This window comes from Muscardinus avellanarius (genome assembly GCF_963383645.1).
Source record: "Muscardinus avellanarius genome assembly, chromosome: 3".
Taxonomy (NCBI): Eukaryota; Metazoa; Chordata; class Mammalia; order Rodentia; family Gliridae; genus Muscardinus; species Muscardinus avellanarius.
The window spans coordinates 145,949,451-145,974,201 of record NC_137788.1 but is presented as its reverse complement, the minus strand read 5'-3'; the positions used below and the strand labels follow the sequence as shown (position 1 = coordinate 145,974,201).

The following is a 24,751-nucleotide window of genomic DNA, read 5'->3' as shown; positions in this document are numbered from 1 at the left end:
ACATGTGTTATCGGAGGGAACAGAAGGAAACCACCATCGGGTGCAAAGGGGGTGCCCGTGACTGCCTGGGTTCATGCTTTAGCTTCTGTTCCCAGCCCTTCCGGAGGATTCACCTCCACTTTGACTCACTCTCTTAGATGTTTGCCTTTATACTTACCAACTGTTTTAATTTGTGCTTCAACTGTTCTGACCATCTGCTTAGAGAGAACTTCTAGATTATGTCACAGGCTTGTGTGTGTGTGTGTGTGTGTGTGTGTGTGTGTGTGTATCTGTCTGTCTGTCTGTTACTGGGGATTGAACACAGGCACATTCTACTTCCAAGATACACCCCCAGCCCTATTTTATTCTTTCTTTCTTTTTATTAATTAATTAATTTATTTATTTGCGGGTCTGGGGATGGAACCCAGGGACATTCGACCTCCAAGCTACAACCCCTGCCCTATTTTTTATTCCTTATTTTGAAACAGAATTTCACTAAGTTGCAGAGGGCCTCACAAGTTGCCGAGGCTGGATGCAGACCTGTGATCTCCTGTCTCAGCCTCCCAAGTACTGGAATTATGAGCATGCGCCACCATGTTACTTTGCTTTAGAAACAGGAGCTCACTAACTTGCTGAGGCTGGCTTTGAACCTGCAATCCTCCTGTCTCATCCTCCCAAGTACTAGGATTACAAGTGTGTTCCACCACAGGTTTGGAACATCAAATCATATAATTTTGAAGTTGGAGGAGAGCTTAGAAATCAGCAAGACTAACTCCTTCCTTCACCAATGTTCCTTTACTGCTTAATGTTACGTCAATGGCTGGGTCCAGGAGACAGAGACAGACAGACACCCATCACACAGTCCCTGGACTCTTGGCACTATACTCAAGCAGGGAAGATGGATTATGGAACTGATTCAATAAAGAAATATGGATGCCTATCTGACAGATATCCAGGGAAAGATATATTATGCACATGGGGTAAGATGAGTCTTTATATATCACTGGGTGATTATTGGGTGTGGTGGTGGTAAATAGGAAAAGATTAGTCAAATATAAAATTGGAGAGGAAGGCAGAGACATTAACTTAGATAATAAACATTAACTGAGCACCAACTACATATCAGATCACCAGATTTTGGATAATTGCTAAAGATGCGAGAAGTGCAACTTTATCCTCAAGGAGTTTATAGTTTAGGTGGATGTAAACAAATCACAACTCTTTGTGATAAAACATGACTATATATGAAAGATATAAAAAACCACTTCTACTTGGAGATGGGGACAAGTGGGGAGTGTGCTAAGGAGGACCACCTGAACATGACATATGAACTTACGGTTTATCAGGTAGATCAGAGTGGGGAGGAACAGCATGTATATAATACAGCATGAAATCTTCCAAGAACATTACTTGATTTGATAAGAGTGTGCATTTAGTTCAGTTAGGGAGAATGACAGGAGATGAGACTGAACAGAGAGGACACATCTAAATCTTCTCTTCTTTTTCTTTTCTTCGGTGGTGCTGGAGGTCAACCCCAGGGTCTCGTGAATGTTAGGCAAGTGCTCTACCTCTGAGTTACAGCCCCAGGCCCACAGCAAAATCTTGAGACTGGGATTCTATCCCAAGGAGCTTAGACCGTATCCTGTGAGCAACTAGGTATTACCGAAAGGATGAGCCAAGCATGGTAGTGCACACCAGTGACCCCAGTACTTAGGAGACTGAAGTAGGAGAATTGTAGGTTTGAGGCCAGCCTTGGTAATTCAGTGAGGCCCTCAGCAACTTCGTAGGTCCTGTTTAAAATTAAAAAGGGCTGGGGGCATAGCTCAGAAGTAGAATGCCCCTGGGTTCAATTCCTAGTACCAAAAATAAATAAGTAAATAAATGAATAAATGAATAAATGAATGAATAAATAAATAAATAACCAAAAGGATAGATCAAGGTACAACAGTAACAAAGTCTGTGTCTTAGAAAGAACCTACTCCATGGCCGGGCGTGGTGGCGCATGCTTGTAATCCCCGCGCTTGGGAGGCAGAGACAGAAGGATCGCGCAGGTTCGAAGCTAGCCCCGCGCGCTGGCTTAGGAGACCCTGTTTCCAAATAAAAATGCAAAAATAGGTCTGGGAGTGTAGCCCGGAGGTAGAAGGGCTTCCAGGAACCCCAGTACCACCAAAAAAAAAAAAAAGAAAGAACCTACTCCAAGCTGGGCATGGTGCCACATACTTGTAACCCTAGTACTCAGGAGACAGAGGAAGGAGGATCACAGGTTCCCAGTTAGCCTTAGCAACTTAGCAAGGCCTGACAGAACGCAGTGAGACTCTGTTTCAAACTAAAAAATAAAACAGGAGCTGAGTGTGTAGCTCGGAGATGGAATGCCCTTTTGTTCAACCCCCCAGCACCACACACACACACACACACACGCACGCACGCATGCACGCACACACATGCACATGCACACACGCACGCACTCACGAATGAATGAAAGAAGGAATGAACGAACATACTCTGAACTGGCTGGTAGATGATATGGTTATATTACCCACAGCATTCTTTTCTGAGCTGGGCACAGTGGCGCACACCCCTAATCCCAGTACGTGGGAGGCTGAGACGGGAAGATCACAGGTTCTAGGACAGCCTCAGCAACTTAGCAAGACCCTGTTTCAAAATAAAAGTAAAAAGAGTTGGGGGTGTGGCTCAGAGGTAGAATGCCTCTGGGTTCAATCTCCAGTATATCTATATCTATATCTATACCTAACTTCTCTGTATTTTCATGACAATAAAGTAAGAACTCTCTACTCTCTACTAGTGGGATGGAGAAGAGTCTGGAGGGAGCAAGGCTGGATACAGGGACCAGTTAGAGGCTATCATCATGTGTAAAGTAGGAGAGTGACATAAAAGGAAAAAAATGGACAAAGAGAAGAGTTGGTCCAGAGTGACGTCCACAAGGATTAGACGGGGGCTAGGTGTGTCTCTCACAAATTCTCACAAAAAAGAGAATTCCAGGATGCCACCAGGTTTCTGGCACAGGTAACCAGGAGGAAGCATTCTTTGAAAATGAAAATAGAGACAGATAAAGAGGTTCAAAAAGATAAATGTGTATTTAGACACATACTACAGATGCCTATTGGACATCCAGATGGAAACTTAATATGATGGCTGGCTGGTGATATCCAATGTTGAGTCATTAGCACAGAGATAGAAGCTGAAGCCACCGAGAGACAGGGTGCACAGGCAACACAAGGCGACTAGACAGGGCTGGGGCACCATCAGTGTAAGGGGCCAGGAGGGGCGAGGAGTCAGCCGAGGACACAGGGATACAGAGGTGCATTCTGGGTATGTGTGTGGGGTTAATTTTCAGTATATTATGTTTTGACCTCTTAAAAACTTTTCTGACTTGGGCCAGTCAATTCTTAGAGATAACAAAGAAATCAGCCAGGTTCTACCATATCTTTGTTATGTAAACTAACCACCTAGAGCCCTACCTCCTCTATCTGGCCCCTGCACCCCAGAAAAAAATATTCCTATGTCAATCATCCCAAGACCAGGTATTAGGCAGCGAGGGACCAGTCCTACAGTTTAGAGCTCTCTGAAATCATCCAAACTAGCCAATCCAATCGTGTGTGTGTGTGTGTGTGTGTGTGTGTGTGTGTGGTATTGGGGATTGAACCCAGAAGCATTCTATCTCCCAGCTACACCCCCAGCCCAATTTTATTAAGCTCATTAGATTGTTGACAGACTGGCTAAGTTGCCAAGGCTGGCTTCGAGCCTATGATCTTGGCCTGGCCTCCCAAGTACTGGGATTACAGGCATGCGCCACCATGCTCAGAATGACAATCCAGTCGTAAACTGTGCCTGCCTTGTCTTTTCCCAGAACACCCCAGTAAACACTCTGGCCTCATGCTTTCCCCCTGGCTCTTGCTAACCATCCACCCCGGTGTCATTCCCACATGGACCTATGTGGGGTGCTGTGCCTCCTGTCACTAGCATGTGTATCATATACTTTGTTTTCCTGAGTCTTTCCTAACACCTCCTCTTATGGCTGCGCCTGACTAACCATCACACACACACACACACACACACACACACACACACGCACAAAGTAAGATCACATCATAATGCAATATAATAAGAAAGAGTGGCTCTTGGGAGACTGAGGCAGGAAAATGATAGGTGCAAGGTCAGCCTCAGCAACTTAGCAAGGTCCCCTGCAACTTGGTGAGACTCTATTTCCAAAACAAGCTGGGCGTGGTGGCGCACGCTTGTAATCCCAGAATTTGAGAGGCTAACACAGGAGGACTGCGGTTCTTGGCCAGCCTCAGCTACTTAGTGAGGCCCTCTGCAACTTAGTGAGACCCTGTTTCAAAATAAAGAATAAAAATAGTCTGAGGGTGTAGCTTGAAGGAGGTAGAATGTCCCAGGGTTCAATCCTCAGTACCACCCCCCCCAAAAAAAAGAGTGACTTTTTTCTTCTCAGAAGAGAATCATGAGAACTTAGAAACAAGTGAGAAAACTTGAGGGAAGACGGACACTAACGTGCCAACTGCTGCTCAGATGAAATGAGCTGAAGCTGGAACCTTACGCTTGGCCTCAGGTCAGCTCTTCCCTGGTGGCCTTTCCAGCGTGGTTTCAGTGGAGCGCCCGAGAATAGAAACCTGGCTGCAGTGAGCGGAAAAGGTAGAGATGTGCACACCACGGGCCTTGGTAAAGACTCCCTTCGTGGGGGAGAGAGAGAGAGGAGAGCACAGGATCGAGACGGTAGAAACTTGATCAAGTCTGGGGGTGGGAGCAGCAAGTAAAGGGGGAGAGTTGAAAACAGAGAAGGAAGGAAGGAGCAACTTGCCGAAGCAACATGCAGAAGAGCAGAGGCTGCCCTGACCGAGAACACAGGTGGCAGCCAGAGACTAGAGGACAAAAAGTGAAAGGGGGCAGACAGAAGTGAAGCTGCCGGTTCTGCAAATACATACATACTTCTGTTGAAGATACTTGCATTTTAAAATTTATTTATTTATTTGTGTGTGTGTGTGTCCTCGGGATGGAACTCAGGGGCATTCAACCTCCGAGCTACATCCCCTGCCCTATTTTTTACTCTTTATTTTGAAACAGGGTCTCACTGAGTTGCAGAGGGCCTCACTAAGTAGCTGAGGCTGTCTGTGAACCGCGATTCTCCTGTCTCAGCCTCCCAACTGCTGGGATTACAAGCATGCGCCACCAGTTCAGCTCCATACTTGCATTTTTAAAAACATCTCTGTTGCCGGGCGTGGTGATTTCTGTTTAAAAAATGATGGCCTCTTGGTTCCGGCCTCCGTGATGTGAACACAGCCTGCGAGCTGCCTCTTCGCCAAGCCCTGAGATCCGCTATCCCCAGCTTCAAATGGACTGAGCCTGAAACTGGCTCAAGAAATATATATAGGATGCTATTAAGAAAAGTTTTCTTCTTGACATGATTGCCTTTCAAAAAGCCTGTGACAGATTTCAAGGTGCTGAAACAAGGGTTGCAATCATGCAAACAAATGCCATGTATAAGGTTCCCAGAGGAATGACAAAATGAACCCATACCAGATCACGTCTGGTGATCATCTTAAATTCTGGCCAGTACTTTTAGTTGAAGGACTTTGAAATAATACTCTGAAATACTCTATTTGCAAGATGGATTTGTGTATAAATCTTCTAAAAATATAAAGAATAGTTGAAAATGCTTTTTCTGCTGACCAGAATTTAACTTAAATCTAGTAGACTTAGTACCCCTAAAAGGTTTCTTAGATATCTAGATGTCTAAGAAACATTAGAAACTGATTTCCCTTCTTGTAAGCAATATTGCAAGGGCACTGCTTATATTTTCTTTCATATCCTCAGTGTAGCCATTTGTGAGCTATTTTCTGTTTCTCTGGCAAGGTTAGCATAACTTTTACCCTGATTGCTTACTTTTATTAAGACATTGTATGCTTTGATTATTTTTATTACCTGCTTTCATATATTAAATTCTATTTCCTGTTTATTTAATTTACTTTTAACGACTTTTATTGGTGCATTAGAGCCTCACATCATACTGCAATTCATAGAGATAGTGACATGCATGCACACAGCAGCTGGTGAGTTCCTCCCCACACTCCCTCCCTTCCCCACACAGGGTCTGAGATCAGCACTAATGTCCTCACATATGTCCATGCCAATGGAAGGGACTCCGCTGATCCGCCCTCTCCCACCACCTTCCCCTACACCACCTCCCTGGCTTCACTGCAGTTTCTCCTCCAATATCTCAAGTACCACTGGTATCCAGATTGATCCTGCGTATGAGGGAAAACATATGACCTTTCCCTTTCTGTGACTGGCTTATCTCACTTCACATAATGTTCTCCAGGACATTTATCTGCAAATGATATTTTGTTCTTCTTTATTGCTGAATAAATTTCCATTGTGCCCATATCAGTAAGACTCCCAAAGCTCAGAAAACTAGAACAAGAATTAATAAATGGGACGGCATTAAAATAAAAAGTTTCTGCTTATCAAAGAGTACCACCAAGAGTCTAAAGAGAGAGCCCAGCCAGGAGTGATGGTGCACACTTGTAATCCCAGTACTTGGGAAGCTGAGACAGGAGTATCTGGATTCGTGGCCAGCCTCAGCTACTTAGTGAGGCTCTTCACAACTTAGTGAGACCCTGTTTCAAAATAAAGAATAAAAAATCGGGCTGTGTGTGTAGCTCGGAGGTAGAATGTCCCTGGGTTCCAATTTTGGTACCGTTAAAAAAAAAAGAAGAAGAAGCCGGGCGTGGTGGCGCATGCTTGTAATCCCCGCGCTTGAGAGGCAGAGACAGGAGGATCCTGCAGGTATGAAGCCAGCCATGCTGGCTTAAGAGACCCTGTTTCCAAATTAAAAAAAAAAAAAAAGAAAAGAAAAGGTACAAAACAGGTCTGGGAGTGTAGCCAGGAGGTAGAAGGGCTTCCAGGAACCCCAGTACCACCAAAAAAAAAAAAAAAAAAAAAAAAGAATTCAAGCAGAAGGTGGGGGTGGCAGTGTGCATGCTTGTAATCCCAGTGCTTGGGAAACTGAGGCAGGAGGATCTCAAGTTCACAGACAACCTCAGCAACTTAGTGAGGTCACCTGCAACTGAGTGAGACCCTGTTTCAAAATAAAATAGGGATGTGGGTGTAGCTTGGAGGTAGAATGGCCCTGAATTCTATCACCAGTAACACATACACACCAACCACACCTAACACACACACACACACACACACACACACACACACACACACACACACACACGTCATGTCAAACAAAAATAAATCCTGGCGAGGATTTGGGAAAATAGGAAACCTTCTACACTGTTGATGGGATTGTAAATTAGTGTAGCTGCTGAAATCAGTGTGGAGATTCCTCAGTAAATTAGGAATGCATCCATTATATGATCCAGCCATACCACTCCAAGGTATCTTTCCAAAGGAATTGAAGTCAGAATATTAATATATGCATATCCATAATTATAGCAATACAGTTTGCAATTATGAAACCAACTTAGGTGTCCATTAGCAGATGAACTGATTACAAAATATACACACAATGAAATTCTTGTTTGATTAGAACAAGTTCTAAATTTTTTTCAAAATAAGGTTTTCAGCATTGTATCAATGTTTTATGTTATTATAAAAAATTAAAAGTATAAGGGCCAGGCATGGTGGCACACGCTTGTAATCCCAGCATTCAGGAGGCTGAGACCTGAGGATTGCGGTTCACGGACAGCCTCAGCTACTTAGTGAGGCCCTCTGGAATTTAGTGAGACCCTGTTTCAAAATAAAGAATAAAAAATAGGCCGGGTGTGGTGGCGCACGTTTGTAATCCCCGCGCTTGGGAGGCGGAGACAGGAGGATCACACTGGTTCGAAGCCAGCCTCGCTGGCTTAAGAGACTCTGTTTCCACATAAAAATGTTAAAAAATAGGTCTGGGAGTGTAGCCCGTGGGAGTGTATCCCGGAGGTAGAAGGGCTTCCAGGAACCCCAGTACCACCAAAAAAAAAAAAAAAAGAAAAAGAATACAAAATAGGGCAGACGGTGTACCTCGGAGGTCAAATGCCCCTGGGTTCTATCCCCAAACCCGCAAAAAAAAAAATTAAGCCGGGCGTGGTGGCGCACGCTTGTAATCCCCGCGCTTGGGAGGCGGAGACAGGAGGATCACGCAGGTTCGAAGCCAGCCGCGCTGGCGTAAGAGACCCTGTTTCAAAAATATAAAATAGGTCTGGGAGTGTAGCCCGGAGGTAGAAGGGCTTCCAGGAACCCCAGTACCACCAAAAAAAAAAAAAATTAAAAGTATAAAATATGAAAAGTAAACATTCTTCTCACCTTAAAATCAATGACTGTTCTAACAAATATGGAGAAAAAGAAAACCAATGAAGAACAGGCTGTACTTTACTATTGTGTGTTGATATCAAGTAGAAATTGGCAGAGAGTACAAGTTTCTGATTTTCTAATAGAAGAGATCCGGAAGGAGGTAATAGAGCTTCTAAATTTAAATTTTGAATTTGCAAGGAAACTGGTGCTTCAGTTGGATGGGCTGTGCTTTGATGTAAACCAGGTTGTCATTTTCTATATGGGCTTCAGAGAACATGTGTTTTCTACTTTACTGGAGACTTTGTGCCACTTGGTTGGAAACATCAACCTGTTCAAATAATTACATGTGGAAATTACAGAGACTCCTTATCATGTACTACTTGATTATAGAACTTATTGAGCCTATTATAACTTTTAGCATGTTACAAAGCCCTTGTTATAAGAATCTTGTTTTCATAGAGGCTGTTTACAAATTCAAGCAATAAATGTGGGAATGTTTTACTTTAGGGATGCAATATACAATAATAATGACATCTTTCAGGAAGAGACGGTGAAAATGACAATTCACGTGCCTTAAAAAGCTGCATGGTGGGAACCAGAGGAAATGCTTGGCAGGGGTTTCTGCAGCGCCAGGAGTGATGCGATGTCTGAAGATGAGGTTACAGAAAGGGACAGACGAATGCGCCTGAGAGCACATGGGAAATAAAGTGCTACCGGAAATGTGGGTCTAGCAGAGCACACTTAGCTTGTTCCTCCGTGTCATTATGGAGACAAAATTGGGAGTGTTTGGGACGGAGAGGTATTATCTATAATCCAGATTTCCCAAAAGCCAAAAAGCACACATTAACCAACTGTAATCATGCTGTAAGGACTGAATGTTTTGTTGGAAGAGGCATCACCTACATTACTCAGTCAGCTGGAACTCAGAGTAAATATCTACTAAAGCAAGACAACAAGTTCAGAAAAGATATTTCAACGATACTGATAGTTAGAATTCTAATTTTTTTTAATAAAAAAGCTCATGTATCAACACAGCCACTCACTGTTTGGAATAGTGTCTTATATGAATTCAGAAATAAAACTGGAATCTTTTATACACAAGTGTCTACCTTGTAATTAAGAGCCCAAGATGAATGTTTTAAGCAGGGTCTGAAAACTCTTGGTGTTTGGGGGGAAATTCAGATTTATCCAGAAGCACTTTATAACATTCCTGTCATAAACCTGAGGATCCTATAAAAATCCTTAGTGATCTTTTTACAGTACACATATTATATGATGTGCAAGTTTTGGGTTTTGGGTTTTGGAACAGTTACAGACTATTGAGGAGAGTAAATCTGCTACAATAAAAAGACATCCTTATTTTTGTAACTGGTTGCAGTTCCTTTTTACCTGCTGGATTTTAACCTGCTCCTTCAACTGAGTATCTACATATGGATTTTCCTGTTAGGAGCAAGTCTAACTGCTTAGCTCATCTGTCATATACTTTTTATTTTTTTTATTTTTTACAGGTCTGGGGATGGAACCCAGGGACATTTAACCTCTAAGCTACACCCCCTGTCCTATTTTTTATTATTTATTTATTTATTTATTTATTTATTTATTTATTTATTTATTTATTGGTGATACTAGGTATGGAGGCCAGGAGCCTTCTATCTCCAGGCTACACTCCCAGACCTATTTTTATATTTTATTTGGAAACAGGGTCTCCTGAGCCAGCGATGCTGGCTTTGAACCTGCGCAATCCTCCTGTCTCCACCTCCTAAATGCGGGGTTTACAAGCATGCGTCACCACGCCCGGCTTTATTCTTTATTTTGAAACAGGGTCTCAATAAGTTGCAGAGGGCCTCACTTAGTAGTAGCTGAGGCTGTCCGTGAACCACAATCCTCTGGTCCCACCCTCCTGAATGCTGGGATTAAAAGCATGCGCCAGCCGGGTGTGGTGGCACACGCTTGTAATCCCCGCACTTGGGAGGTGGAGACAGGAGGACCACACAGGTTCAAAGCCAGCCACACTGGCTTAAGAGATCCTGTTTCCAAAAATAAAAAAGTATAAAATAGGTCTGGGAGTGTAGCCCGGAGGTAGAAGGGCTTCCAGGAACCCCAGTACCGCCAAAAAAAAAAAAAAAAAAAAAGCTGGGCATGGTGGTACACACTTGAAATTCCAGTACTTGGAAAGCTCAGACAGGAGGATCACAGGTTCAAAGTCAGCCTCAGCAACTTAGTAAGGTCCTCATCAAAGTAGCAAGGCCCTACTTCAAAAAAAGGGAAGAGGGGTTGGGGTGGGTTTGGGGTGTAGCTTAATGGTAAAATGCCCAGGGTTCAATTCCCAGTAAACATATCTCTCTCTCTCTCTCTCTCTCTCTCTCTCTCTCTCTCTCTCTCTCTCTCTCTCTCTCTCTCTCAACAAACAAGATTTTATGTAGAAACATATACTTCTTTTATAGTTATATTTTTACAAGTTTTTATGCTTTAAGTAATAACTTGAAGTTTTGTGCTTCAACTAATGCACTATAAAGGTAAAAACATATTTATCATTATTATTTTTTGGTTTTTGTTTTTTCAGTACTGGATTGACTCTACTTCTGAGCCACAACTCCAGCCCTAATTTTGAAACAGGGTCTTGCTAAGCTCTTGAGGGTCTTATCAAACTGCTGAAATTGGCCTTGAACCTGAGATCCTCTTGTCTCAGCCTCCGAAATACTGGAATTACAGGCATGCGTCACCATGCTTGGCTAATCAATATTTGAATGCATTTTACTTGTAGTTTAGGAAAACTTGGATTGCCTTGAAGAGACCCATTTTAAAAGTTATTATTATTTTTTCTGTAGTGGGGATTGAACCCAGAGGCATTCTACCTCCGAGCTACACCCCCAACCCAATTTTTTATTCTTTATTTTGAAACAGGGTCTCATTAAGTTGCGGAGGCCCTCACTAAGTAGCCAAGGCTGGCTGCAAACCTGCAAACCTGTCTCAGCCTCCCAAGTACTGGGATTACAAGTGTGTGCCACTACACCCAGCTCTCAAGTTATAATTTTGACCACTGTTTTTACTAATTCCCAAATGTATCCTAATACGTACTATTGCCAGGTATCATGCTAAATGATATTTATATGTTAACCTATGTTCACCTTTTTGTGTGTTGTGATATTGGAGATTGAACCCAGGGGCATTCTACTTCCAAACTACACCCCCAGTCCTTCTCATTTGTTTGTTTTGAAACACGGTCTCTCTATCTTGCTAGGGCTGGTTTGAATCTGCAATCCTGCAATCCTCCTGTCTCAGCTTCTCAAGTACTGGAATTATAGCTGAGGCTGTCTGCGAACTGCAACTGCGATCCTCCGGTCTTCGCCTCCCAAATGCTAGGATTACAAGTGTGTGCCACCACGCCCAGCCAGCCTTCACCTTTTTAAAGACTGCTAGATGAAAGCAAAAAACACAATTTGGGGGGCGGCGGGGTACTGGGATTGAATCCAGAGGCATTCTACCTCTGAGCTACATCCCCAGTCTTATTTTGTTTCTTATTTGGAAACAGGGTCTCACTAGGTTGCTGAGAGCCTCACTAAATTGCCAGCACTGGATCTGAAACTGTGATCATACTGTCTCAGCCTCCTAAGCACTAGGATTATAAGTGTACATAATCAGACCTGGCAAAAACACATTATAATTAATTTTTTTTTTTTTTTGGTGGCACTGGGGTTCCTGGAAGCCCTTCTACCTCCGGGCTACACTCCCATGGGCTACACTCCCAGACCTATTTTTTTACCTTTTTATGTGGAAACAGGGTCTCTTAAGCCAGCGCGGCTGGCTCCGAACCAGCGCAATCCTCCTGTCTCCGCCTCCCAAGCGTGGGGATTACAAGCATGCGCCACCACGTCCGGCTATAATTAAATTTTCTAAATAAATGTTTATACCACTAAAAAAGTTATGGAGAAAATTAGGTCAATTTGTAAAACTGGAAGAAAATGAAGCACTGAGAGGAGATGGAAAGCAAAATGGAAGAAGATAGTAACAGAGACAGCAAAATCAACGGTGTGTGTATGTGTCCTGGGGACTGAATCTGGGGCCTTTAGCATACTAGACAGGTGTAGTACTAGAGTCATACCCCCAGATCTTGCTAAATCAATCCTCCTGCTGAAAGGCTCCATTTAGAAGAAAAAATCATAAGTCCCTAGCAGCCAGCTAATAGTTAAAAAGAAAAATATATTTTACTGCAGCTCACAGCTTAGGAATGTAAAATATGTGATAAGCCCACCCCATCTTATGTATACTGACTGGGTCAGAGCGCCTTGACCCGGGAGCTTACTGACTACACTTGGTATCTTATCTAACACCTGACCACAGAATGTACTTTTCAAATGATTCTGTAATTTTCTGTAAACGCATGCAATCTGGCCCAAACCCCTACCCCCCCTAACTGGTGGTCTTTTCCCTATAAATATCCACACTTTCAGTTGCTCGGGGCCGAACTCCTATACGAGTCGGCCCCAGTGCACTGGCTCCTTAATAAACTTTTACCTTTTGCTTTTGCATCAAGGAAAATAAAGTCTCTCATGATACTTGATGTCGCTTATCCTGAGGTTGATTGAGGGTCTCCCCTCGGCGGGGGTCTTACACTGCCTCAGCCTCCTCAGTACCTGGGATTACAAGCAAGCACTATCTCACTCAGCTGAAATAAATGTGTGTGTGTGCATGTGCATGCGCACGTGCATTTTGCTGGCTATTGAACCTAGGGCCTCACTCATGCTAAGCATGCACTCTACCACTGAGCTATGTCTCCAGCTCAGAATCAACTAGTCAAGTGCAATCTTTCTCATACATAAACAAAATCCAAGAATATTACTATACAGAAGAATAGACTAACTCACACTCTTAACAATAACCTTTAGTGGCCAAGGAAAAATTAAATTACGGTCCAACTACTCTGTTTATACCAGATAAGCACTAAGTTTTATGTATACTTCAATTTTTTAAAAAAGGTTCCAATGAAAAAGTCTATGTCAGTTACTTAGAAAATTCACTTTCATGGATCAGATTACTTCCTGATATCAAAGAGAAAAAGTAATTGATAAGATACTGTATTAGATAACATTATGGGCAGAAAAAACTTCATTTGAAAACTTGAAAATTAGCAATGTTTGAGTTCTTCATAGAAACTCTCACAATCCTAGAAGCTCGTAAGTGCCACATATAAATTTAAAGTAAAGAAATATATATATTTTTTCTGGGTAATTCTTCATTACTTCCAAATAATGACAATAGTCACAGGGTGCTATAGTTTTAATCTAGGCTGTCCCTCTTAAAAAAAAGTATATTTGGCAGGGCGTGGTGGCGCACGCTTGTAATCCCCGCACTTGGGAGGTGGAGACAGGAGGATCGCGCAAGTTTGAAGCAAGCCGTGCTGGCTTAAGAGACCCTGTTTCCAAATAAAAATATAAAAAATAGGTCTGGGAGTGTAGCCCGGTGGTAGAAGGTCTTCCAGGAATCCCAGTACCACACACACACACACACACACACACACACACACACACACACACACATACACACGTGTATTTGTTAACTGCTTGGTACTCAGCCTGTAGTGCTATTGGGCCCAGTGGAAGGAAGTTAGGCCAGCTGTGGGATGCCCTGAAGGGGATACTGGCACCCTGGCCCCTTCCTATCTCCATTTCTTTGCTTCCAGGCTGCTATGATGTGAAAAGGCCTCTTCTGTCATATCCTCCCACCATGATGTCCTGCACTGCCTCAGGCCCAAAGCAACAGGGCCCAGTGACCATGAACTGAAACCTCTAACTCATGAGCCAAAATAAACCTTTTCTCTTATTCTCAGGCATTTTGTCTCAGTGATAGAAAATAACATACAAGGAAAAAGCAAACTGGCCTATAAAAACAACCCTTTTCCCAAATATCCTCCCTGACTCATACTAGGTGGGGAAGCATTTTTTTTCAACCCTTACATTACTCTTCATTTCATACATCCTATTCTTGTTCCCTAAATACGAGTATTTCCTGAGTCGTAGGCCTTGGCCTTCTGCTCTTCTCTATAAATACCTTCTCCCTCAGAAGAGATTACATATACCCACGATTTCAACTGTTGTTTCTTCATGTACAACTTACACATTTGCATATTTATGCATAGCCTCTCCTAAGCTTTAGTTCTGTACTAACAATCCCTTAGAAATTTTCTCTTGGATATACCAAATGTCAAAAATATAGTTGAGTCTTGAGCTCATTTTTGCTGTAAAACTAATTTATCCAATGGATATTCCTTTTCAGTCCCAACTTCCCAGGCTTGAAGAATTGGAATTTTCTGATTCGTGCATCAAGTACTTTACGTGGGTGCCGTTGGAGGGGCATCCGTGATCAAAGGACTTCATTCCTCCTCTTGGGCGAATGATGAATTTGGGGTATGTGGAGGCAGTGGGTATGTATGGGGAATGGGCCGGTGCTGGAATTACTGCAGGAATAGAATCGACAGAACTTGGCAAAAGACTGAAGCAGGGTAGGAATGAAAAGGCGCCCAATTCAGACATTAAAGTTTCCAAGTTGTGCACAGTGTGGGAGGAAGAAGGCCAAGTGCTGTCTGGGATCGTCCGTGGCCAGTCACTGAGGCACATCCGAGAAGACATTCGAGAAGATTCTGAGGTGGCTGACACGTCGGCACAGGCGGGGCAGGTGGCGTTTCCGCGGGAACCTAAGTGCCGGGACGGGCGGGCAGCTCCCAAGCAGGGCAGAGGCCGCGGCTCCCGCTCCGACCGGCACCGGCTCCCGCCCACCGGCCACAAGTAGCGCCGGCGCCTCCTAGGCGGCCACCGGGAGGGAAGGTGGCCGAGAGCGCCCTCGCCCTCAGCCGCCCGGGTATTCCGCTCGGCGTGTAGCGCCAAAAATGGAAAGCGGGGCGTGGCCACGAGACTCTCGGCCGGCTCTAAATATCGCGACACTTCGCCCGCAGCTGGCGCTCTCGCCGCCCGGAAGCGGAAGTCGCGTCCCGCTGGCGTCGGCGGAAGCGGCCTCGTTACCCTGGAGAGCGGCGGGCCGGAGGTCGCTTTCCCCGCGACCTTCCTGGAGGCGTCCGGCCCGGCGGGCGCAGCCCTCGCGGTGAGTCGCCGAGTCCGTGCGGTGCCCGAGGCCGCCACCGTCCGGCCTGGCTTCCCCGCGGGTGACGCCTGGCAGCCCGGGTGCGCCGAGGTCGGGCTGGAGCCCCCAGGGCAGCCAGAACTCGTGCTGGTCAGGGGCTGGGGCTCGTCGGCCGCGGCGCAAGTTGCGTGTGCTTTTGATGGCTAATAAATTAGTTGTGTTCGACTATAAATCTGAAAGGCCAAAGCTTTCCTTTTTTCAACAAAAAGGAACGTGCCTCATGAAGTTATGAATGTTTGAGCTGGCTTATGGATTCTAAAGGCCCAAAGGACAAGCTTTGTAGCCGCTTGTTCTTTAGTATAAGCGCTGGTACCCTCTTTACAATGTTAGCGTTGGGCGTATTTAAAGCACTTTATCCCCACATCTTCATTGGCTGAGGCCCTTAAATTCCCAGCCTCTCCGCCTCCATCGTTTGAGGATTTTCCATCAAATCTGTAGGGTAAATTTAAAGCTTGCATAATTCAAATGTTTTAAGTTCCACTCATGAATAATGAGGTCAGTATTTGTTAGCTGGATGCAGGGCTGAAGCAGGAGGATTTAAGGCTGGCCTGGGCAACTTAGAGTATTTCAAAATTTATAAAAAGGGGGAAAGAAGAAGGGAGGGATTTGCTGGGGAGATAGCTGAATGAATGCTACAGCTCTTGCAGGAGGCCATGGGTTCAGTATCTAGTACCAAAAACAAAACAAAATAAAAAAGAAGCCGGGCGTTATTCCGGAGGCTGAGACCTGGAGGATCGTGGTTCGCGGACAGCCTCAGCTACTTAGTGAGGCCCTCTGCAACTCAGTGAGACCCTGTTTCAAAATAAAGAATAAAAAATAGGGCAGCGGGTGTAGCTCCGAGGCAGAATGCCCCTGGGTTCCATCCCCAAACCCGCAAAAAAAAAAAAAAAAAAAAAAAAAAAAAGTTATTTGTCTACTTCTATGTTGGGTGGTGGGTGTGGGATAATACAAAAAGAGTAGAAAAATTTCCCTACCTAACGATTTTACTTCCCATCTGGATTAGGTGTGGATCTTTTCTAGTGATTTCCGTAAGGTTTGTTTTGTTTTCAGTACTGGGGATGGAACCCAGGGGCATTCCACCTCCAAGCTACAACCCCAGCCCTATATATATATATTTTTTTCTAAAACAACAAAAGAAAACATATTCTTTTATCACAATATGAAAATTAGAATACTGATTGAATACAACTGAGATTTCCCTCATGTCTTTCAATTATCAACTTTTAGCCTTAGCAACCTTAATGGTTATCAATTCCCCATCACTTCATAGAGGTTTCATAATATTCCTTCTTATATGTATCAAAACTCATAATGAACAATGAGTTCTGGGTTGCAAAAGAGGATTTAACCTTGCACCCACTTACAAGTCTGTCTTTGTTCACAAGTTTAAACAAAAACATACAAAAGTGCTACCCCAGCCCTATTTTTTATTCTTTATTTTGAAATAGGGTCTCACTGAATTGCAAAGGGCCTAAGTAGCTGAGGCTGTCTGAACTGCAATCCTCCTGTCCTCTCCACACCCAGCTAAGGTACAGTTTTTTAATTAGTTGAACTTATTTTAAAATCATCTCTTGGACTTAAGTACTTGACATTAGTTTGCCAATCCCAGATACATCGAAAGTATAATGTTTGATAAAGCATACTAAGAGCTTGAAAGGTGGAATGTCCATATACTCTTTCTTGTATCCAAACAATTTGGCTGAGGGTGTAGCTTGGAAGTAGAATGCTCTAGGTTCAATCCCCAGTACCAAAAAACAAACAAACAAAAAAAAACCCCCAAAGCCCAGAAAGCTTAATATAAGAAGAAAAGTTATGAGGTTGATAGGGAAAGATCTGGCTTTATTGGGAGGCTGAGATAGGAGGATCATGGTTTGCAGACAGCCTCAGCTACTTAGTGAGGCCTCTGCAACTCAGTGAGACTATTTCAAAAATAAAGGGCTGGGCATGGTGGTGCACGCTTGCAATCCCAGCATTTGGGAGGCTGAGACGGGAGGATGGCTGTTTGCAGACAGCCTCAGCTACTTAAGGCCCTCTGCAACTCAAGTGAGAGGCTGTTTCAAAAATAATGAATAAAAAATAGGCCTGGGCCTGAGGCTTGGAGGTAGAATGCCCTGGGTTCCACTCCTAGCAACACAACAACAACTAAAAGATTTGTTTTTAAAGTTTTAGTATGAGATTAAACCATAAGATAGGTTTTAGGAGTGGGGGGGAGGTTAGGGGCTGTTCTTGAACTTCTGGGCTCAAGTGATCATCCTGTCTCAGCCTCTGAAGTTCTGGAACTTGCAGGCATGGGCCACCTCACCCAGAAGGTTTTAGAAATCTTGAGGCAAGAGCAGAAACAAAGTTTGTGTTAGGAAAAGTAAGGGATGGGAATATTGACTCCTACTTAGTCACGGAAGATTAAGAGAAGTGAAATCTTTGTATTCTGGTTTCTAAGGATTCAACCTTCTGAAGTTTATATTTATTTATTTATTTATTTATTTATTTATTTATTTATTTAATTTTTATTTTTGTGGTACCGGGGACAGACCCAGGGAACTTCTACCTCCGGGTTACCCTCCCAGACCTATTTTTTTTATATATTTTACTTGGAAACAAGGTCTCTTAAACCAGCTGAGGCTGGCTTCGAACCTGCACGATCATCCTGTCTCAGCCTCCCAAGTGCAGGGATTACAAGCATGCGCCACCACGCCTGGCTCCCATCCTTCTGAAGTTTAAGCCAAATATTTTCCTATAGGCAGAGGTCTCTCTAAGAAATAGTGTTTGTTAAATGAATCCATAATTGGCCTGGAAAACTTAGCTGATACAGGTTTCAGTTTTTATAACCATTAGTCAATACCTTATTTACAGTTGTTTTTATTTTAAATTGTCACAGAGTCTGCAATAATAATAATACAGTGGATACCATTAAAAAGTTACCTTAAATGTTAACAGCTGTGCATTTAAATGCTTTTCTCTTTGCCTGTTTCACATCTCTCCTGTACTTTTAATCTTTCCCTTTCTTAATTGTCTTTTTCTCTTATAAGCAACTTCAAGTGTTTTATCTGGTTAAAGCAAGAAATAATCTCTCAGTAATCTCTTCCTGTACTGTTGTCCCCTCTCCCCCCTTAAGAGACAGGAACTCACTTAATTGTCCAGGCTGAGCCTGAATTCCTGGGCTCAAAGATTCTTCCTACCACCCTCCGAATTAGCTTAGACTGCAGGTGCTTGCCAGCTTGCCCTGTCTTATTTTTTTGGTGGTACTAGGGATTGAACCAAGGGGCATTTTACTTCTGAGCTACACCCCCAACCCTATTTTATTTTTTATTTTGAAACAGGGTCTAAGTTGCTACGGTTGGGAGTGGAACTGTGATCCTGCCATCTCAGGCTCCCAAGTATGGGCCACCATGCCCAGGTCGACTTGCTCTTTTATCTCTTCCTTTTACCCAGTTTATTGAAGGCTTACTCTACATCCTGTACATTTCTAATTCCTTACCTTCTAGTTATTTCTCTATCAATTGCTTCAATCCCCTACTCCTCTAAAATAATTACTTGAATCCAATTCTTTTTGGTTTTGTCGCTGTTGATTTGCCACTTCTGGCCACTCTCATCCTTTTGCTTTGGATAGCAATCTCGTCTGGTTGTGCTCTGATCTACCTGTGTTGGTTTTCTTACCTTCCTTGACTGTCAGTGTTCTCTTTGCCATGGTGGCACATAGCTGTAATGCCAGTACTTGGGAGGTTGAGGCAGGAGGATCACGGGTTTGAGGCCCTGTTGCCAAACAAAATTAAAAAGGGCTGGGGATGTAGCTCTGAGGTAGCATGCCCCTAGGTTCATTCCCCAGCATCACAATAAATAAGTGGTAAATTGGATCCTGAGACTTAACATCTCAAGCCACCTATTGCCTACTAGAAGAGATGCCAAGTTGTTTGCATTGAATCTACATTCTTTTCAATTTGTCTCATGCTTCCCTTTCCAGTCTCATTTCTTAACATCTACTCCCTCTTTAATTATACCATTTCTCTCTCTCTCTCTTACTAGAGTGGCAGCTCTTTGGGTGCAGGATCCATGATATAGTGTTCCTCTTTGTGTGGGCTCCTAGCAATACAGTGCCTGGACTATAGTCAAGAAATGTTGAGCTGAATGTAAAAAAAAATCTGTCTTAAATTTAAAAATACATTGGGACTTTTATGAATATATTGTCAAAATTGTTCTTTTTTAGTATCTAGTAAGAGTGTTAATTTTAATTTTTTCTAATAGAAACATCTTAAACTACAGAATTTCAGGATGACTGACATTTCTAAAGCTGTTGTAAATTTTGAAGAGATGTTTGCAAGTAGATTCACAGAAGATGACAAAGAGTACCAGGAATACTTGAAACGCCCTCCTGAATCCCCTCCAATTATTGAGGAATGGAATAGCAGAGCTGGTGGTAATCAAAGAAACAGAGGCAATCGGTATGTATTATTGAGGAGAATAAGGGCTGATGATCTGGCGAAGGATAGCTTTAATCTGCCTCACCACGGGCTAGTGAAGGCAGTACGGAAAAACTACTGCCTAGTAACAGTGCCTAGCACACAGTAAGTGACAACATATATTTGCCCTAATATTTTGTCAGTACTGTGTATTCTTTTCCTTGCTATTCAGATGTACATAGGTACTTTCATCTTTTTTTTTTTCTTTTTTTTTCGGTGGGGGGGGGTGATTGGATCTGGGGATTGAATCTGAGACATTGTACCTCTGAGTTACACACTCATCCCATTAATTAATTTATTTTTATTTTATTTTATTTTACAGTACTGGGGATTGAACCCAGGGGCGTTCTACCTCTCTGAGCAATACCCCCGGCCCTATTTTTTAATCCTTAATCTTCAAACAGAGTTTCGTTTAGTTGCGGAGGTCCTCACTAAGTAGCTGAGGTTGGCCAAGAACCTGCAATCCTGTCTCTGCGTCCCAAGTACTGGCATTACAAGCGTGCACTTACCACACCTAGCCCTTTTTTATTTCCAAACAGTGTCTCACTAAATTGCAGAGGGCTTCCCTAAGTTGCTGAGGCCAGTTGTGAACCTATGATCCTCCTGTCTCAGCCTCCCAAGTACTGAGATTATGGGTGTACACTACCATGTCTGGCTTGCTTTCATCTTTTTTAATGTTCTTGTAAACCAGTATTTTTGCAAAAATACTTTAAAAATTAGTCTGTGTTTTATTCCATATAGAAGGTATTGTTTTGATTATACTTTAGAAAAAACTGTAAAAAAAACTACTTTATAATTCAAAATAATCAGCCAGATGTGGTGGCACATGCCTGTAATCCTAGTACTTGGAAGGCTAAGCAGGTTTGAGACCAGCCTCAGCAACTCAGTGAGGCTGTCAGCAACTTAGCAAGACCCTGTTTCCAAATAAAAAATAAAATAGGGCTGGGGGTGTAGCTTGGAGGTAGGATGCTCCTGGTCAATTCCCAGCACCACAAAAATAAATAATCAAAGGCAAGCTGGGCGTGGTGGCGCACCCTTGTAATACCAGCATTTGGGAAGCTGAGACAGGAGGATTGCAGTTCGCAGACAGCCTCAACTACTACTTAGTGAGGTCCTTTGCAACTCAGTGAGACCCTTTTTCAGAATTTAAAAAAAAAAAAAAAATAGGGCTGGTGGTACAGCTTGGAGGTAGAATGCCCCTGGGTTCCATCCCTGGTACCGCAAAAAATAAATAAATAATAAATAATCAAAGGCATAAATTACCATTCTGACATTCTGATTTTTGTGCAGTTGACTAGAATTTAGTTTGATCTAAAACTGTCATATCATTTGGGTATTTGCCTGTAAAGTGTCTCCTGTAGGATACCAGAAGAATGATTTAAATCTTAGGGAAATTTGACTGGTACTATACATTCTGTAAAAAAAAAAAAAAAAAAATGTTTTTTTACTCTATTTACTGTGTATTTAAGAAAGTAAATGCATTGGGATAAGTTTCTCATTCTTCTTAAATACAGGAAATTTAAAAACCTTTTTGCTTTGTTGTAGGTTGCAAGATAATAGACAGTTTAGAGGTAGGGATAGCAGGCGGGGATGGCCAAGTGACAACCGATCCAATCAGTGGCATGGAGGATCCTGGGGTAACAGTTACCCACAGCACAGACAAGAACCTTACTATCCGCCCCAGTATGGACAATATGGTTACAACCAGCGGCCTCCCTATGGTTACTACTGATGGAAATGTCAGCATCTTTTAATAAAACCATTTGCTTTGTTAACATGACAACAGTTTGTGTGTCTTTTGTTAGTCATAGTTTCCACCCATTAGAGAATGGATTATTAATTTTTGAAACTTGACTTTAAAAAGAATCTTAAGAGATGTCTTGGCTACTGGGAATAAAAACTTCCCTAAAAGCATTGTAGATTATATTACTTGACTTCTACCTCAGATTCTTCTTTATTTTGTAACCTAATAGTGCTTTGGGTTTGTTATATTTTCATTGTTTGACCTCAGGGAGTTCTGTCTTTAACACTGAAATAAAAACATTAAAACAAAAATGCAGCTAGGTGTAGTGGCACATACTTGTAATCCCAGGACTTGGGAGGCTGAGCTAGGAGGAGTGCAGGTTCGTGACCAGCCTCAGAACCTTAGGGAGGCCCTCTGCAACTCACTGAGACTGTTTCAAAATAAAAAATAAAAAAGGACTGGGGTGTAGCTCAGAGATAGAATGCTCCAGGGTTCAATCCTCAGTACCAATAAATAAATAATAAGCATAAAAAATGAAAAATAAAGTAGGGCTGGGGGTACAGATCAGGTAGAATGCCCCTGGGTTCAATCAGCCCCCCCCCCAAAAAAAAGGAAAAGAAAATGCTTGCTTTTACTTTGTAAAATAAAGGACCATCCATACACCGAGATGTGTTTATTTCTAACATTCTACAGAGGTCAGTATAATCAGTTCATGAATGTACTACAGCTATGCTTACTTATATATTGTGTATAACAGCAACTGAAGGTATGATAAAAGAACTCTTTTCTGTATTTCTTTTGGCTTTTGTTATATGACTATGATACTTTGTGATTACTTACTCTATGGGTATGATTCAACTCCAAAATTAACTTGGTCTGTTTTTAAATGGAATTCAAAAATAAAGCTGTAAAATGAAGGACTCATTCTTATTTCAGTGTCTTGATGTGGGTTGGATCAGAACACACATCATTTTGTAGAAACTCGGGCTTTTTGCTTACATACACATAGTGGGGGGTGTTGGGGAATTCATGTTATACAAAAATTTATACTATTCATGTGATAAAGCTGCATTTTGACTTTAACTATTATTCTTTTTCTTTTCTTTTCTTTGGTACTGGGGATTGGACCCAGGAACATTCTATCTCCTAGCTATACCCCCAAACCCACTTTTATTTTTTGTGTGTGTGGTACCAGGGATTGAACCCAGGAGCATTCTACCTTCGAGTTGCATCCCCCAGCCCTATGTTTAATTCTTTATTTTGAAAGAGGGTCTCAGTAGCTAAAGCTGTCTGCAAACCTGCGATCCTCCAGTCTCAGCCTCCCAAGTACTGGGATTACAAGTATGTGCCACCACGCTTGGCTCCCTACTTTTTATTCTTTATTTACTTTTTTAATTTTTTTTTGTGGTGTTGGGGATTGAACCCAGGGGCATTCTACCTCCGAGCTATACTCCCGGCCTGTTTTTTTTTTTGTCTTTTTTTTGGCGGGTCTGGAGATCAAACCCAGGGACATTTGACCTCTGAGCTACACTCTCTACCCTATATTTTATTCTTTATTTTGAAATGGTCTCACTAAGTTGCAAAGGGCCTAAGAAGCTGAGGCTGTCCACGAAACGGATCCTCGGGTCTTAGCCTCCCAAATGCTGGGATTACAAGCCTGCGCCAATACGCCCGGCTTCTCTTATTTTGAAATAGGGTCTCACTAAGCTGGGCGTGGTAGCGCATGGCTTGTAATCCCCCGAGTTTGGGAGGCGGAGACAGGAGGATCGTGCAGGTTCAAAGCCAGCCTGGCTGGCTTAAGAGACCCTGTTTCCAAATAAAAATATAAAATAGGTCTGGAGTGTATCCTGGTGTTAGAAGGGTTCCATCCCCAGGACCACCGAAAAAAGAAAAATAGGGTCTCATGAAGTTTCAAAGTCCCTAAAAGTAGCTGAGGCTCTCTGTAAACCTGGATCCTCCTGTCTCAGCCTCCCGAGTACTGGGATTACAAACTTGTGCCACCACACCTGGCTTATACTTTATTTTGGAACAGGGTCTTACTAAGTTGTAGAGGACCTCACTAAATAGCTGAGGTTGTCTGTGAACCTGCAATCCTCCTGTCGTAGCCTCCCAAATACTGGGATTTACAAGCCTGTGCCACCTTGCCCAGCTGACTCACATTTTTTGGTACAAATGCATACCTTTGCTCCTTCCCTTCTATACATATAGTGGTGATGTCCCCTTTCAAAGGGATCATTCTATTTAAAATCATTTTAATGGTTATTAAAGGTTTTATTAAAAAAGATGTAAGCAACTTCATTCCTAAGTTTTGCAGTTATCCTATTAATAGGGTATGGTGAACTATTTGGTTTTTTATTACTCTGTCCTTCATATCTGAAGAAATTTTAACAGGGGTGATGCTAAACAAGTTTCATGAAAGGTCAAAGGCACTAAGACAACTTCCTAAGTCGACCTCTTTGAGCACTCCGCTGTAGGTCCTTGAGGTTGACTTCTCCAGGTTTCTCTGTGCTCTGGGTCCTTCTCTCCAACCTCCCTTCCTAAACGGTTATCTTTTCAGGTTGGCCACTTTCTTGGAAAGGTTCTGGTAAATCAAGTGTTCACATGCACACAGATGTGAATAAAATTTTAAGGTAAAGTTTTTACCTGTATCCCTCTATATTAATAGACAACAGGCCAGTGCTATTATATAGATAGGCCTGGATAATACAGATGGGTAGCCTAGAAAGTCAAAATGGCCCACATGCACTTCAGGATTTTCTCTGAAAGCAGAGGGGTTTATTAAAAATATCTACCAACTGACGAAGCATAGGCACCAGCCAATTGGGACAGTGCTGATTACGGCATTAACACAGGGCCCTGTGCTGTGTCAGCCACTGACACCACTTAGGGGAGCTGTGGATTCAAGGGACAGTGTTGGAGTGAGAGATGCTTCTCAGGATGCTCAGAAGAGATTCTTTTCCAACAGTACTTTAACAGCTGGCACAGCGAGGCTGCATATGGGGATATCAGCCCTACTTGAATGAGGAAGGGCTCTGTGTGTGTGTGTGTGTGTGTGTGTGTGTGTGTGTGTGTGTGTGTGTGTGTGTGTGTGACTGAACCTATGGGTTTTCTACCATTGAGATAC

The 24,751-nt window shown here is 42.8% G+C and overlaps 1 protein-coding gene across 1 annotated transcript; it reads left to right on the top strand.

The window, feature by feature from the left end:
* Window positions 1-15,328: 15,328 nt before the first annotated feature.
* RAMAC (RNA guanine-7 methyltransferase activating subunit) lies at window positions 15,329-21,615 on the top strand (the record flags this gene model as incomplete). Its single annotated transcript, XM_080692203.1, has 3 exons — window positions 15,329-15,390; window positions 19,669-19,865; window positions 21,429-21,615. The coding sequence occupies exons 2-3, from the start codon at window positions 19,696-19,698 to the stop codon at window positions 21,613-21,615; spliced, it is 357 nt and encodes a 118-aa protein (XP_080548329.1). The 5' UTR covers window positions 15,329-15,390; window positions 19,669-19,695.
* Window positions 21,616-24,751: the final 3,136 nt, after the last annotated feature.